Consider the following 17,114-nt stretch of genomic DNA (forward strand, 5'->3'; position numbering starts at 1 on the left):
GAGAGTGTTCCTCTAACTTTATCTGCTTCCTTGATACAACTCCGAATTGATTTTCTGCAGGCACTCCTTTTCCACAAGTATCACTTAAAGCGCTTTTCACTATACAACGCTAGCCGTTCGACCATTCCTTCCGCGGAAAACTAAATTCCACTGCGCATATTGCACCCATGAAGTGATATCATCATGAACACAATGACAAGTATGTCGTCATATGCAATGCATGTATATCTTCTACCGCATTTTTGCATATACTTTTGTGAGTGCTACTTCTTTTAATATTCTTTTCTTTTTTTTTTTTTTTCCGCGAATATTTCGTCCTAATTGGGACTTTAAGGAAAATACAGCCTTCCCATGTAGTAACTTTTTTCCTTTCTAAAATCTTCCATTTATTAACCGCTTCCACGTTTTGCACATTGAACGGAAAAAGACTTAACGAACTGGAATGCAGTTATAAGCGCTTTTTTAACTATCACAATGGTGTGTACATCTTCTTTTAAATAAAAAAAATATATTTTTTCTTAAATTAAAGCGTTGCACATGAGGCATACCCATTTTGACCGGCACAACGAAATTGAAGTAGAACATCGTTAGAAGCTTCGAACACTTTTTTCCGAAGATATTCACGCGTACATTATCGTTTCCCTCTTGATGGCGTTATGTGCACATAAAATATATACCTGTATATGACCGCGCTGTGTTAGATCACCGACATTACACATTTATTCGCGGAGCAGAATGAACTGCCCTCGCAGGAGCGGAAAACTTTTGCTCTGCCGATCTGCAGAAAGGTTAATCACCAAGAAGTTTCCAAAAAATTCAAGTTCCTGTGAAGCTGCTGTATAGTGAACCCTATTTTATTTTTATTATTATTTTTTTTTTTTTTCTGTCACCTCATTTGGGAGATGATCCTATGTAAAGAAAGTTCCTATGAGGTTTCCATGAAGGTGTATCATTTTCAGGTTATAGATAAAAATTAGGCATTTTTTTTTCCTTCTTCTGCTCTTTGTGTAATTCTCCCTGTTACCGTTAAGTGAGCCGCGTTATTGACATTCAAAATGGAAAAGATCAAAGAAAAAAACGTCCCCGTGATAACTAAACCGGATGAATGGAAGAGATCTTATTTAGACGTGCTAAACAAGAAAAGGGTACTGTACAAATACGTTTTCCTTTTTAACAATTACAAATTTAAATTTAAGGTATTATCTACCTACTATGAATACCTAACTGTTTGTAATAATCTCCTGCGTGATGTTACAACGTGCAATTTATTTTTCGGAGCCACAATTTTCTTTGAGATGATGGGGAAATCCTTTTATTATCCGTATGTCCTCTATATGTATGATGAGGACACTTCATGCGAGGAAAAGGTTGGAGAATATAATTACCCGAAATTTTTAAAATCGTCCATTTTGGGCATAGAAGATATCATAAAAAAGGGAATAGAAAAAAACAAAAAGTACTTTAAAAAGGGGAAAATAATGCACGAGACAAAAGCAATCCTAAATGGAAGTGACATCCCTGAGGAACTAAAAAAATATAACTTAGACGGGAAACATATAGTGGGATACACAGAAATGTATTTGCTCTTTCACATGGGGAGATTCTTTGATTCACGCATTGAAAGACTTGTAGTTGATAAAAATTATAGAAACAAAGGATTCGGTTTGTTAATTATGTACATAAGTATCTATGTGCTTAAATACATATACCAATGTAACAGATGCGACTTGACTGTGGATAACGAGATCGCCCTAAGAATTTACAAAAAACTAAACTTCCTCAACGTCCAAACGCACGTGTATCGCTTGCATTTGCACTGCAATTATAACTACCTTCCAGAAAATGCTTCCACGGAAAATGAAATACATAATATACAATCCTTCATGGATAGTATTACAGCACAGAGGTAGGCACTTTGGGGGAAACAGGTTACCCCTGTACGTTGTACCAGTTTGTACGCTCTAGAGGAGGTATACATAATCCCGGTACCCAGATGGGTAGTAAGGACGAAAAATACAATTTTTTTGAAGCCACAAAATTATCACACCCAATTTATTTTCTCCTTTACTGGAAGTGGCCATTGGATCGTATTCACAAGGTACTACTCGTTCAAGTGCACTTTCTCTGATGTGCAACTTTTGTATCACTAGAAGCGTTTTTTAAAATGAAAGCAGATGCGTCCTTCCCATGATATGTTCTTCACGACATGGATTCTATGCGCAGATCCTTTTCACCAAGTAGTCCTTCTTCTCCTCAGCACTTTTCAGATTATTCCAGTCCAGGTAGGAGACCAGAATTAACTTATACTTTTTGCTCAACAAGTAATACTTTATCAGATTTAGGGCATCGAGCTTTTCGCCTGATCTCTTCAAGTTGTTGTCGTAGTAGTAATGGTTGCTTCCGTTAATTTCTATGCATACCTAAGGTGAGAACAGAAAAGGGGAAAGACGTGCACATTTGTGTGTGAAATAAACGTCTAGTATGTGAGAACAAGATTTGTATTCAAGTGCGAGCGCCCTTTTTTTGCGTTACCGAATTGTTAATGACGATGTCTACAGTATATATTCCGTCCATGAATGGGACCTTCGGGAGGGGGAAAGCGGTGAAAGGAATGATAAAGAGGGGGCAACAGAGGGGTGAAAATTTTTATGAAGAATCCTGGAAAAGCTGGTATACGGGGAACCAACTTCACAAGGAACACCATAAGGAACACCACAAGTAACTTCTCCCCTACACATATACAAGCGCTGCTCGATAATGAAGCCTATTCCATTTCATTACCTCGCACTGCACATTTTTGACGTCCAGTGAAAGCAGTGTGGAAAGAACCTCTCTGTGAAAACTGGACGAATGCACATTCGCAAAGTCCCTCTTAATTTGCATGCTACAGTTTTTTACGTAATTAATTAACTGCTCATTTAATTCCCCCTTATCATCACATCTGTGCACAAACTGCGCGGAAAGATTGTACCTTTCGTACTTTTTATTCTTAAAGAAATTGTTTATATACTTGACAAAAAATGTGATATTATTTAGGATGTGCCTGCTGCGTTCGCTTAAGGGGGTATGTGCTTCCGATCCCTTAACACCTGGGTTGTTTCTTAAATATAAATTTGTACTGTGCGGATGGTTTGGTGAGGTGTTTGCCCTATCAGGTTCGCCAATTAGAGCTTCTCCAATTGGCAATTCCCCTGAACCCACTTTGTCACATCCGTGCGAACTAAACAAGCGCTGCACATACGCCATGAAGTAGACATTAAAAATGTACACTTGGTACAAGCACTGAATTGGAAGATACAGCGTTTCATTCGTCCCCCTTCTCCTTACAGTGATGTTGTTCTTATCATTGAAGTACCAGTAATGGTTTTTCCTGAGTGGGTTATTCATGCAGGTGAGAATGTCTTGGTATAAATAGGAGTGTTCATTTTTCTTAGGTTGGTCTTCATTCAGCTGCGTGTCTCCAACGGTGCGGGTTCTATCACTGCTTGGGAGCTCTTTGCAACCACCGCTCAGGTGTCCTTCTTCGAAGTAACCAAATACATATTCATACAAACACTCTAACAATTTATTCACATTTTTAAAATCAATTTTATCAAAACCCAAAACTGTGTAACTGCTGAGCATATTTGGTATGACGTTGGCCATTTTGTAATTTGGAACAGGAACAAAGACGCTGATACTTTCGTTTATTTGCTTCAAAATTTTATTTAAATTGCTGACAATTTTTTCCTCTCCCAATTTTTCTGTGCCCTCACTGTTGTACTCATTTAGGAAGATTTTCTTTGTCTCCTCCTGATAAGTAGACCTCCGAGGAGTACCATCCTGAGGAAAAAATACCCCATCGTACATACTCAAATTAACAGCAAACACGTTAAGCTTCGATAGGGAGATGAGCAAATTCGTGTATTCGAAAAAATGCAACTCCCCAAGGTGCTCACTAATTCTTTGTAAACATGTGCCGATCAAATCCAAATTTCGGTACCTCAGTTTGGCAAAGGAGTTTAGTAAATTTACGTAAATCGTGCAAGGCATTATTTTCCTTCCCACTTGACGTCTATTCAATATCTCCAACAACATATGAATTATATTTTTGTTTTGTCCTCTTTTGCTGTACATATTGAGAAGTAAAATGTGCGCGTCAATTGGATCGCCCTGCTCCTCGCATTCGCTATTCGGGCAATGCACGTTTGGGAAATACTCATCACTGCTCTCCCCTTTGTCATGCCCACATTTTGCTATGTTAAGATGATTCTGTACAGCACCGCCATGTTGGTAATTTCCACTACCACGGTTACCCAGCACCTCTTTTTTCTCATTCGAATATTTTCCATTTGCATGTATTGTATGTATTGTGTCATCCTTTCCCGTCTTGACATCGCATTTCTCTGTTTTTTTCCCCCAGACAATTGCGCTGATGCCTTTTTTTGAGTGACCATCGAGGTTTCCTCCCCCCAGAAGTAACTTCAACTTGGTAATTACAATACTGTCTACATAACTTTGTACCTTTTTTAAGTACAATTCTTCAAACTTTTGGTTCATAAAAATATTACCTATTTGATAGAAGAAATAAAGCAGCATACTGAGATCCTTCAAACTGCATAAGGAATAAAGTTTGTCCAAGGACATGGAACTAACCATTTGAATGATGAGACTTGTTAAACTACCCAAATTGTTTCTTACAACATTTGTATATCTATCACTTAAATGTACCCTATGGTAGTTTTTTTTCAACTCATTCTGCATCTGGTACACAAAAATAAAGCTCTTCATTATGTTCAGTACTGCATCGATGTTAAAAAGTTGCACTTTATTCTTTAAGTACAAATAAAATAAAGGATCCACTTCTCCAAAAGTGAAGATGCGAATTTTGACTAACTCCGTTAAGCTTTGTAGTTCACTCGATTTATCATTCCGACAGAGGGAAGCTTCATTTGCTCTCCTTCTGATTGGGAGTTGTACATTCTGCAACAGTTTAGGATCATTAGTTCCTTCCCCTTCGAATTCTTCCTCCTCATATTTATAACTCAACACGTGTAAAACTTTATCGTATATAAGATCGAAAATGTTCGTACTGCTAACACTGATGTGCTGGTTCACATGCTGCAGAATTTTCTTCAATTTTTCCTTCTTCCCATTAGGGATAAAAGGAATGCCTTCTATAATGCTAACTATATCATCACCCTGCGTATATTTCAGGTTCTTCTTATGAGTTCTGTTAATATACTCTTCCTTGTGAACTACATTTCCCCCTGTGCCATTTCTACTGCTACTGATGCTGCCAAGGTTCCCTCTCCTTTCGAGACCCCCGTAGTAAACCGTCACCAGCGTTAAAACCAGATCATGCACATTGTTCATATGTGGGTGGTTTATTAAAAAGAATTTCACAATATTTAGGAGATGCATGTCATCTGGTTCGTAAAAGAAATTGAAGAGAAGGGTAACATATTTGTAGTGGCTATCAGTTCCTCTGTCTAAATTTATGCAATTAAAATAAAACAGAAATTTGAGCTTGTTTAGGAAAACCTTATTTGTGTACTTGGAGTCTTTCAAGGTGTTCACAATGAGGTAGATCTCGTTAAAGTTTATGTTCCTGACGAAGGCTTCCTCGCTTCTTTGCCATTCCACGTGGGAGGTTGAATATAGGTTGGCACTTTGGTTGGTCTCCTTATCCACGCATGCAGCGTCAACCATGTTGAACATATCGTTCATGTCAATGGTGCTTACCCTACCCTTTGCTTCGTTATTCGTTTTGTCACCCGATAGAGGCGACGAGGCAGCTGAGGTATCCCCCCTCAGAACGTAGTGGCCCTTGTCCTCACAGAACAGGGCATAGTCGTTAAACACTGGACTGGCATAGTTGCTATAATAAATGATGTAGTCCAACTTGGTGCTTAAAATGTTTACTAACGTTTTCACTACTTCACAATTTGAATACCCAAAGTGACAGAACGCATGTAGAATGTAGGATATCCTCACAATGTACACATTTTCAAAGGGATCTCTTTGCGCCTTATTTACTTGGCATAGCGGAACTAAATCGTTGACGATCTTCTCCAACTTATTCATCAGGACAACATCCCGAAGGTTGTATTTCACAAGCGTCTTGAAAATGAAGTATATTTTGTTAAGGCTCCATTGTTCGTTTAGTAGTTTTACTCTGTACAGATAATTCCTAATAACATCTTCACCGACACTACACTCAGTTACATGTTTCAGATTTTCAATTAAATTTATGGGATCCAAATCATTGATAATGTTTTTATTGCATAAATTTTTTAAGAGGTTTGTCCCATTGCTGCTATGGGTTACACCTTTCTTTTTCTTCTTCTTTACTTTCGTGTGAAATGCACAAAAGTTACTTTTCCCCCCTCCTCCCCTTCTTTCAAAATTCGCTAAACATGATGTGATAATTTTTTTACCCTTTAATTTATTCATTAAGGTGAACTGGAACTTGAGAGATTATTTCCTCATACCTGTTGGTAAGATTCATTTTGGAACGTCCTGTTCTCTGCAGCACTTCTATATTCTGTTACAACATTCTTTTTGGACTAACTTTTTGAAGGTTCTTCCGCAAATTGTATTCCTTCGCGGGGATTACATTAGCTCTTTTTGAAAATGGCTAGTTGGGATAGAAAATTATGTGGGGGGGAAGATTTGTACAAAAAAAAAAAAAAAAAAAAAAAGGCGCACACAAAAGGGGAAGGGCACATATAGATATATACAAGTATAAGCGGGTAGAAAGGAACGTTAATCCACGTAACACTGAAAAAACAACGTATAATAGGATTCACAGTGGATAATCCTACATTCTGGGCTGTGATAAAAGCTGAGCAATACAACGGAGATGCAATACAGGTGATGCACCATCACATCTGCTTATTACCAAACGCGCCTTTTCTATGCAAGTTCTATACGCACGTGTATCGGAGAAATGCTTCCCAAATAAGTTGCATAACCCAAATTGTGCACAAATCGCATTATCCCTTTACCTTTTTTTTTTTTTTTTATGACAAATCGGCGCAACAGTAAGGGGAAATATCATCAACAGCCCTAGCGCAATGGCAACCTGACACACGGGAGGTACACAGTAAGGTGATAAAAACGATGAAGCAGATGCGCGCATTTCCCCCTCCCCGTATATTTATAGCATCACGGCTTAACTATTCGATACCTCCACTGCAAAAGCGATTACCCAGTATATGCAGAAGAAAGAAGGGAAACAGCACGGGTGGTTTATATACGCACTTATAAGTACACCAATATACAAACGTATAATGAATGTTCGTGCCCTTTTCCCCTGCATTCTCATTTTCATTTCAACCGAGATATTCACGTGCTACAAACTAACTCGCCTAACCCGCCCGGGAGACTTCCTCTTCCATAATAAGGGGGAAACAAAAAGGCGTAGAGGAATTAGAATTAGAGTTGCCAAGAATCGAACAAGTGTGAATGACGGTATAGCCAATTATGCTGATATCGAAAGGAAGGTAAAATGCAGAATTGGGGTGGAAGTGCACGTGCAGCTGAGCACAAAATATAAAGCCTTCTGTAACTGCTTTAATGTCGCTTCTTCACATAATGATAAAACGTACGAGAGGAATTATATCGATGTGTGTAATTTTTTAAAGGAAAACATTTTGAAGACAGGAAATGAAGGAGCAGATTTAAATTGGCTAGGAGAGGGAACCTCTCCAAAGAAGACTCAAGGGGGGATAATCTCCACAGAGACGAAGGGGAGCATTAATGAAGACCCTATGTGTGCCATTAATAGACCAAACAAACACATATGCAACAGATGTGTTGGCGAGGTGGGCTCCCTAAGCTTACTGAACAACACGGCTGTCTTGTTCACATACCTAATTGGTATTATTTTTAATTGCAGGATAAACAATATTATTACCTTCGATAGAAAAATTTATAATTATTATGACTTGCCAAAAGGTTATCAGATTACGCAAAAGGAAACGCCGATTGGTTTCGATGGTAACATTTCTGTGGAAGGAAAGAACTTTCGCATAAAGAGCGTCCACCTAGAGGAAGACACAAGCAAGTGTTTCTTCCTCCCCCGAAGTGTGCATATATCAGATAACAGGGATAACCCCAACGAAAGTAACAGCCATGCGAAAGAAAATGCACTTATGGATGGTAGTTCCATTTTGAACCTTAACAATGATAGTGGTGAAGGTGATAAAGATAATGGAGGAACAAATCTTGAATGGTCAATGAGGGACAGTGACGAACTGGTCTCCCATAATTATGAACCAAAAGATATTCCATCAAACGGTCCTAACGAAGTAGACCACCCAGTACATATTCTCAATGAAGTAAATCATCTGAATAAGAAAATATTACTAGATTATAACCGATGTGGCATCCCCCTAGCGGAAATCGTGGTCGAAGATGACTACATGAACGCAGAAGAATGCATTAACCTACTCAAGGAGATAAGAAATAAAGTGTGCTTACTGGGGGTATGCGTGGGAAGCAAGGAAAATATCAGGTCAGACATTAACATATCCTTTGAGTACGATAACGTGAAGTACAGCCGAGTTGAAATAAAAAATGTTAACAGCTTCAGAAAAATTAAGAATTGCATAGAACAAGAGAAGAAATATTTTATTAATAAAATTATCAGAAAGGGTATAGAAAAAGACTACCACTCCAATACGGAGGAAATGTATACAAAGAGCTACCTAGACAGTACGCACTACGTTGTCAGGAAAAAGGAAGTATACAATTATGTGCATGAAAGGAACATCCCCCAATATAAGCTTGGCAAACATGTTATAAAGCTTCTAAAATTTTATGTTAATTATAAAATAAAAATATACGAGGATGAAGTGAAATACAATTGGTCCAAACAATATTTTCATGTCTTCCTGAATGATCCCTTTTTATATAACTATTTTAATGAATGCCTGAAATATGAGGAAGAAAAATATGTATCCAATTTTATAGTTAATATACTCCTCGACGTGATAAAAAAAAAAAATATGCTTTCCAAAAATATCGTAATAAAACCGAAAAACTTCTGCTTTCTCATTAACTATGCTATGAAGAACAACTTAGACAATACATCCTTGAAGAATTTCCTCTATAACTATGTGGATGTAGGATTCGAAAATGAGCTCCTCCTCGAAACATTTAAAAACGTCAACGTTGTAGAAATGGAGCAGGATTTGAAAAAACTCATTGACGATAATATACAGCATTTAAAAATCGATGGGGAAAAAAATGTCCTTAACGAGCAAAACTTTAAGAACAGAATTATGGGCCTTTTGAAGAGCCAAATGAGTCAACGTGGTTCGCAGGTGCATATCAACTACAAGTCGGTGAGCGCGTTCATTGACGACTACGTACGGAGATTGCCCTAATCGGTGGAACTTACCACACCGCTCAGGTCATTTTCAGCATCACCAATGATCATACTTTTTTCATTCTTCCCTTTTTTTTTTTTTTTTTTTGTTCCAAAAATGGGCCTTGTCTGAACCCATTTATGGGCACGAACGGGTGCAAGTGTAGCAGAAAAAAACGAGACATCGTATCAGCACGTGCGTGCATAGAAGGGGTCATACCCGTAGGTAAATATTGACCAATCATTTGTTTATCTAGTCACAAACCCATTTAATAATTTTGTTTAATTTCTTTTCTTTTCTTTTTTTTTTCGTAAATAACGCGTATGTGTGAAAAAAGGAAATTGAAAAAATGGCTAGTTTTTTTTTTTTTTTTTTTTTCAAACGTGATTAATATCAAATAGAGGCCAAAGTAATAAAAGGGGGGGAGGGGTAGACACCCCCTGCTTATATCATGATGCACTAAATGGATGGTAGAACAGCGCACCGCTGTACCACTCCTCCTGTGCAAAATTTTCAAAAAACGAAATTAAGGACATTCTTATCAGCCCGGTATACAACTCTTTCTACCCTTTTCTGATTCGATCCTTTTCTACTACGTACGGGAGGGTAAAAATAAAAGGTGGGATTTATATGCGAACGGATGCACAATTTTTCCCCTTCATTGAAATATAAGTGATAAAACAGAAGAACATAATTTAAGTCGAAACGAAGGTTGTCACTATTTAGGATAATATTTTCATTGTTCAGGTATCTGAAATTTTTCCACTGAAAAAACGATAAATTATTAAAATATATTTCTTTTCGGATGAGTATGCTTCCCATATCATACTTGCTTCCATCGAGGTAGAACAAATTGTTTAAGTAGAAAATATCTTTATTTATGTTGTACGTTAAGACGAGGGGTAATGCGACGGAGAATTTCCCATTCAGGTACACGTTGATCACCTTAATGTTTATGCTGTCTTTTTTCAAACGTACCATTTGATCATTCCTTGAGCTATTTTTATTATCTGTTTCATTTTCGATAGTCTGATGACTCCAAATGGAAATGTTGTCCTTGAAAGAAAACTCACCTTGAGCTCGTTCCTTACTTCTGCCAGTACACATTTCCATTTGTGAAAGATGTATTAAATTCCCCTGGTGCATAAGTTTACGCCCCATTAAGAACAACTGTTCAGATAAGCAGAGCAACTTATTCAGATGATATTTATAATAGTATTTTACGTAAAAAGGATCAAGTGCTATTTTGCTTTTATCAATTTCTAAGAATGATTTGTTCGTCGATACAAGGTTCAATAGTGCTATGTCTTTCTGCAGGAGGCTGTTTACCTGCACGTACATAACATTTCGGCACAAGTAGTACACCCCTTTTATTTTCTTATAAAATGATAAAATGCGAAATTTTTTTTTGTTTACAAGAAATTTAAATAGGAACGATTTATCACGCACGTTGTTTATGCAACCTTTTTGCCTTATGTCAACATTCAGCTTGCGAATAATTTTTTTTAAAATGTACATAAGGGTCCATTTTTTTTTGTTAACCTCCCACCTGGGGTGTGCACCTGGCCCCTCTAGAGAATAATCATGGCTGGTAATATATTCACTATCCGTTCCATCATAACTCGCTGTAACGTCGATTTCCTTTTCCGTTTGCTTCTCAAATTGGAGACGCCTAAATAATTCTAAAATTTCGTTTTCTCCATGTTTATTTCTCGATAAATATTTTTTTAAAAATAACAGATAAGTACGAATTGTGCTTTTATAAGAGATGTCTCCTTTTTTTATTTCCCTCAACGTAAATGATATGTTGTCATTATATTTATATAATGTTACTTTCCTTAGCTGTAGTAGCAGCTTAAAAATGGTTAGTACGTCTACCAAAGGGAAGTTAAATAGGTTGTGAAAATATATCTTCTTCTCTGCTTCTACGTTAAACTCGCATAATACACTTGGCGTCTTACTGCTTAGCGGTAAACTCCTTTCATTTTTAATTAAATTTTTTTTTTTTTTTTTTTGCTTTCTCAAAAAATTTGATCGTGTAGAATAAGACCTATTGGCATTCCACTCACTTCTTCCATTGGTTCTGTTGTATTTACTTATTACTACACTTAACAGAAAAGCGCATTTTTTTTTTTCACACCATACAGGATGTTCCTTTAATGAAATCATCAAAATGATGATCAGCCAACATGTGGACGTCATCCCATGATGTTACTTTGCTTCCCTGTGCTTATTTCATTTTGATAAACATTCGCTAAATTTGATGTTTTATTTTTTCCGCACCTTTTCTTCCTCTTCACATTTGTTTCATCTTCCATGAGCCAAGGTTGTGTTATATAAAACTTGTGCTTGCTCTCTCTCTCTTTTTTTTTTTTTTTTTTTTTGTTGCACTTGTAAAAATTTAGCTTGTGCATTTTTTTTTTTTTTTTTTTTTTTTTTTGGAAGCCAAGCAGAGAAATTGAACTCAAAAGAAAAGGAACCTTTTTAAGGGAGGCACAAAGGCGAAAAATTAACTGCGGTTTAAGGAATGCACGTGACTATCTATTAATCAGATGGGTACAAAATACGAACGTGCATACTTACATATATAGCCCTTTTTTCTTGTCAACAATGTGGGGGTAGCCTAAGGAAAACATTTTCCCCTGGAAGAGTGTTATGAAGGAATACTCACCTATCTCAGCTTCGTGTACTTTTCGAAGTAATTGCAATTACAGATGCTTAGTATTAATAAATGGGTTGACTTATCAATTTTGCTGTTTCTTGCCGTTTGTTCACTGTTCTTTTTTACGGTTTTTTTTTCTGTTCTTTTTCGCCGTTTTTTTTTTTTTTTTTTTTTACCCATTTTAAACCACAAATGCTTGTGTAACAGTACATTCATTTGAAGGAAATTCCCGGGAGGATGTGTGGCGCGAACTCCTGCCACACATGGTACACTGTGCATGTTGTGCACATATACACAGTTAAACGGGTGCACCTATGTGAATTCAAATAGCAATACGCTCGTTGTACTTCTCCTACGTGTATAGAAAAAACGCCTTTTTTTCAAGTGAAAATTGTAAAGAGTAGAAAAGTAGGACTGGATTCCCCGAATGGCAGATGCGTAGACCCCCGCTCAAGTCATTCTGACTACACATGTGTGCCATACATTTATAAGTACGTGCAACTATCTAGACTATTATTTTGCTTAGCACATGGTTTCGTATCTTCCAAAATTTGCGCTTGCATTGTGCCTATCCTTTTATTATATATATATATATATATTTTTTTTTTTTCGTTTCCATATTGTGGAAGCTCCTTTGAGTTCCCCATTTGGTTGCCTTTTCCGCTTAGCTCCGTTGTGCGTTCTTTTCATTATTATTATTTTTTTTGTTTATATAATGAGCATTTATCGGTGCTCACTGCACATCAAGTAGAAATGCGCCGTCTCCTTCTGTCAAGTGTTGCGGATACCTCTGTGCTTAACTTTATTCCAAATCGCATGCTCCAAAATGAGTCAAATATATGACATGCTCGGTATCAACATCGATAAAATAAAGAGCAAGAAAAAGCAGAAGGAGAAGAAGAGCAAACAGGAACTAAACTTTCTCAAAGAAAACGACAATCTGTTTTCGCTACCCACTTCGTCAAAAACGATAAACGTAATGACTTACACATATAAGTGTGTAATCGTATGACCATGCGTTCTACACTTTTCTGCTAACTCGAATGTAGACGCGAATACAGGAGTGTAACATGGACTAGCGCGTTGTTATAACCCCACAAGTCTCTCTCCCCCCCAAAAAATGGCAATAAAAAAAACAAATTTTCTTTCGTAATCCCCTCCCCCCTCCGCAGTTCAGTAACAAAAATGTGAGCATCTGGAGACTGGTAAGCTTCAGAAACAAATGCAGAAAAGACGATTTGATCCTAAAAAAGTGGAAAAAAATTGGATATAAAAATGACAAAGGTGATAAGGGCCAAACAGCTGATAGGTCTGATAAAAGTGCGTTTGAAGAAAACAAAGTGGAAGACGATTACACTTTTGAAAGGTTTAATAAAAAAATAAACATCATAAAATACACAGACGAATTCTACGAAAAAGAAATAAAAAATATGAATCCAAAATGGACAAAGGAAGAAACGGATTATTTATTCAAATTGTGTGAAAAATATGAATGCCATTTCGTCATTGTGCATGACGTATATGATGGAAAATACAAAAGAACCATTGAAGAAATAAAAGACCGATTTTATAGCGTGTCTAAGAAAGTTATTGAAGATTTATTTGATCAAAAAATTAAGTTAGAAGAAGCGAAAAATTTAAAAAATAATAGTGACATTCTTAAGTTAAAAGAAGCCAAAGCGAAGCACCCACTTGTAAAATTCAACTACAATATAGAGGCGGATATCGAAAGGAAAAATCTCATTCACAAAACTTATACAGTATCCAAAAAGGACGTCATGTTGGAAGAAATGACCATGGAAAATATTAAAAAATTTGAGAACAAAATTAAGCAGGAAATGAAGAAGGCTTCGGATATGAAAAAATTGAAGAAGAGGTTTGAGCTAACCACCGAGGAGATAGTACCGGTATGGCAGAGAAAGCAATGCGAAGGATGAGAAGTGTCACCAAAGCGGTGCGCCGATTAATGAACAATGAAATGGAAAATATCACACGCTTCAGTGATTATATCACGATATATGTTATATGCCCCTTTCTTATACCACCACTCCCTTCCCCTGCTGGCAGATAAACAAATTGCCCGAGGATGATAAGGAAGAGAAACATATATACAGCGCTAGATACTTCTTTCAAAAGCTTAAAATAGATATCTCCTACTTTGACAAAGTAGACACATATTTGAAGGATAACGAAATAGACAAGCCCACAATTTACACGGAAAATATCTGCTTCCTATATGGGTATAACTGCCCCTCCAACATTCGATTTTATATAATTGCATTTTTATTCTTTTCGTGTTAAATTCAATTTTGCCTTTTCCGTCATAAATTCAGTTCTGCCTTTTCCGTGTTCCCTTTCAAATGCAGCATTTTACGAACCGACGTAGCCATACTGCTAAATTTGAGGAAGAAAATTGAAAAGCTAAAACAGGTAAGGGGTATCACAAAGGGAATGCAACCTGTTCCTGCATTTGTGAAGTTTTCATCTTCTTCAGCTTTATCGCGTTTATTCCTTTATCTCGATTGTGAATGTGTCTGTGTGTTTTAGCTACTACAGTGTCGGAGCCACCGATAACATCGTCACTATTCGCATCACTTAACCATGTGTAACAATTCTCTCAAACACATCAGGAACGTGAATATTGGAAGAGTCAACTAATGAGCTTGGAAGAGGAACATTTAAAAAAGAAGAACAAAGTGTGATATGTCTAATCAATACAATGAAAACGTAATAGGGTCAAAGAAGGAATAACCCAAAAAAGGGATTTATTATTTCATTTTTTTTTTTTTCACATGTTTATTTTTTTTATGTAAAAAATTATCAAAAAAAAAAAAAAAAAAAAAAGGAAAAAGAAAAATATGTATTTTATTAATTTGCCAAGGAGATACATTTAAAAGGGTAACAAACGTGCGCGTACTATTGGAATAAAATGTGGATATACAGGCGTTGTGCACACGCCCATGAGTGCGTAAAAATACAGCGTCGCTGCATTTCAATTTTCCGTTGCAACTGCATTTAGCAGTCCGCTGTTAAAAAATAATTAACTACCAGATTAGTTGCCGAAGAAGGAAGTTCTTAAGGGTAACCCCGTGAGAACCAAACAAAAGAAGAAGCTACAAAAATTGGGGATATTTTGGGCAACCAAATGCCATAAACTATGGATCAACAGAGGGCAAACGAAGAATGCCATTCCCACAAAAACATTGCAACTTTGTAGGAAGCATACCAAGGGAAAAGAAAATGAGCCTGCGTGAAAAAACGTCATAAGTGGAAGGTTCACAGAAAGAACACCGGGGAAGGGTTCCACGATATAACGCATAAACATCGGAACGAACCCACCAGTCATCGCACGCACGCCGAAACACGCGATTGAATGTACATATATACGTGTGAGGCGGTGCATGAAAAGGTGAAATTCGCAGGAGGAGAAAGTACAACAGAGGCATCTCCCACGCGGCATACAAATTAAAATTAACTTCCCGAATTCGCAGAATAACACAAAGGATATTTTAAAAATAGTTGCAAAGTGTAGCAGTTAAAATAAGGACGCATTAAGGAACGTCCATTTGTGTGTGCCCTATTTCGTTTTCCCAATTATTTCTTCATTGCAATCGTTTTTTGTTCATTTTCTATCCACATCGCCCTTTCTGCGCAATGAAGCTCCATGCGGAGTTCAAGCCTGATGGTATAGACGACTTTTCACACATTTTGAAGGGGTTGAAGGATTTCTCGTCCTTTGCCGTGGAAAACTCCTTCCTGTGCTTTAAATTCTCGGAAAAATATCTGTACATATTTGGAAACGAGAAGAATCACGTAGAAATATTTATAAAGATTAATATGGATGATTTATTTTACGATAATTTTATTTTAAAAAGCGCCACAAACAATCAAATTATTATCCTCGTTTATATTTTCCAAATATATGACATTTTTAAGAACGTTTCAAAGAGTACAAAAATAACTATTGATTTATTTGATAAAAATGGAATATGCATTTTATTGTTCAAGCATCAGTGCAGCGTGACAGATGCCTTAAAGAAGTTTGAATGTGGAATAGAACTTATTAACCCCTCGCTAACTGCCTTTCCAAATGTGAAGGTGAATAAAAATGCCTTCTCCATAAATTGCAAATTGAAAAAATGTTGCAAAATTTTAAATACTTACTCGAAATTTCAGTCGGAAAAAGTGGAACTAAACTTCCATATTGCCAACAAGCATTGTGATGTTGTGTTCCTCCTGGATTCCATAACCACGACGAATGTAACAACGCTGAAAAATAATTACGTATTGAAAGATTTTATGGACAAGCAAGCCAAACAGGAAAAGGACCAAAATAATGGGAATTTTAATTTGAAAAAAGTTATATATATTAAAACATTGACCAAAGCTTTGAATATTCTGAACGAATGCAGAAATAATAAAGACGATGTTGGCATATTTAAAATTATCGTGCCTTACAACAAATGTTGGTTTGCTTTAAAACTGGGGCAATTCGAATCTTCTGGCAACTGGAAGGTGCTTATCGTGATCACTGATCTGAGTTTAGATTTATAAATGCCACTGGGGATTCTAAGTCGAGAAATTTCATCTAATCAGTAAGGTTTGTGGGCTGTTTAACCTGTCTATACGTGAATTTGCCCCATTGGGAGATTCCTTTTTTTTTTTTTTTTTTTTTCTTATTTTTTTTTTGGCCACTTTCCCTTACGTTCGTTATTCAGTGATAGTCTCCGCTTACGTGTGCACTCTACACCTACACAGGAGGGTCACAGTTAAGTAACGTCATCTGCATCGTCAAAATAGTTTGTTTATTCACGAAGTAGAACTTTCATTGTGTATATTTTGTTGTGTGCAGGCCTGATTTCTCGCGTAAGGTTGATAATGAAAAAGGAAAGAGAAAAAATGTGTGTGGAGGAGCTCTTTTCCCCGCATGATTCCATTGCACATTGAAAATTTTTTCTCCTACACGCCAAGGTATAACTATTTCGTGGCACAAATTGGGGAAATGCTCAACACATTCGATGAACCTTTTTCTTTTTTTCTTTTTGTTTTTTTTTTTTTCAACTTGGGTATGTTTTTTGTCATCCCAAATGGGAAAA

General features: G+C 36.7%; 6 protein-coding genes across 6 annotated transcripts; 4 read left to right on the forward strand and 2 right to left on the reverse strand.

The window, feature by feature from the left end:
* Positions 1-1,055: 1,055 nt before the first annotated feature.
* Positions 1,056-1,910, forward strand: PKNH_1120800 (glucosamine 6-phosphate N-acetyltransferase, putative; the record flags this gene model as incomplete). The annotated part of the gene is made up of 1 exon (XM_002261349.1): positions 1,056-1,910. One exon carries the CDS (start codon positions 1,056-1,058, stop codon positions 1,908-1,910), a length of 855 nt encoding a protein of 284 aa, XP_002261385.1.
* A 303-nt stretch (positions 1,911-2,213) lies between these two features.
* PKNH_1120900 (RAP protein, putative) lies at positions 2,214-6,435 on the reverse strand (the record flags this gene model as incomplete). The annotated part of the gene is made up of 3 exons (XM_002261350.1): positions 2,214-2,420; positions 2,533-2,583; positions 2,782-6,435. 3 exons carry the CDS (start codon positions 6,433-6,435, stop codon positions 2,214-2,216), a joined length of 3,912 nt encoding a protein of 1,303 aa, XP_002261386.1.
* Positions 6,436-7,199: 764 nt separating this feature from the next.
* Positions 7,200-9,374, forward strand: PKNH_1121000 (glutamyl-tRNA(Gln) amidotransferase subunit B, putative; the record flags this gene model as incomplete). The annotated part of the gene is made up of 1 exon (XM_002261351.1): positions 7,200-9,374. The coding sequence occupies one exon, from the start codon at positions 7,200-7,202 to the stop codon at positions 9,372-9,374; it is 2,175 nt and encodes a 724-aa protein (XP_002261387.1).
* Positions 9,375-9,869: 495 nt separating this feature from the next.
* Positions 9,870-11,525, reverse strand: PKNH_1121100 (conserved Plasmodium protein, unknown function; the record flags this gene model as incomplete). Its single annotated transcript, XM_002261352.1, has 1 exon — positions 9,870-11,525. One exon carries the CDS (start codon positions 11,523-11,525, stop codon positions 9,870-9,872), a length of 1,656 nt encoding a protein of 551 aa, XP_002261388.1.
* Positions 11,526-12,844: 1,319 nt separating this feature from the next.
* On the forward strand, positions 12,845-14,720 carry PKNH_1121200 (DNA methyltransferase 1-associated protein 1, putative; the record flags this gene model as incomplete). Its single annotated transcript, XM_002261353.1, has 5 exons — positions 12,845-12,994; positions 13,191-13,925; positions 14,086-14,258; positions 14,385-14,448; positions 14,649-14,720. 5 exons carry the CDS (start codon positions 12,845-12,847, stop codon positions 14,718-14,720), a joined length of 1,194 nt encoding a protein of 397 aa, XP_002261389.1.
* A 952-nt stretch (positions 14,721-15,672) lies between these two features.
* Positions 15,673-16,572, forward strand: PKNH_1121300 (conserved Plasmodium protein, unknown function; the record flags this gene model as incomplete). The annotated part of the gene is made up of 1 exon (XM_002261354.1): positions 15,673-16,572. One exon carries the CDS (start codon positions 15,673-15,675, stop codon positions 16,570-16,572), a length of 900 nt encoding a protein of 299 aa, XP_002261390.1.
* Between the last annotated feature and the right edge of the window lie 542 nt (positions 16,573-17,114).

The sequence above is a fragment of the Plasmodium knowlesi genome (genome assembly GCF_000006355.2).
Source record: "Plasmodium knowlesi strain H genome assembly, chromosome: 11".
Lineage (NCBI taxonomy): Eukaryota > Apicomplexa > Aconoidasida > Haemosporida > Plasmodiidae > Plasmodium > Plasmodium knowlesi.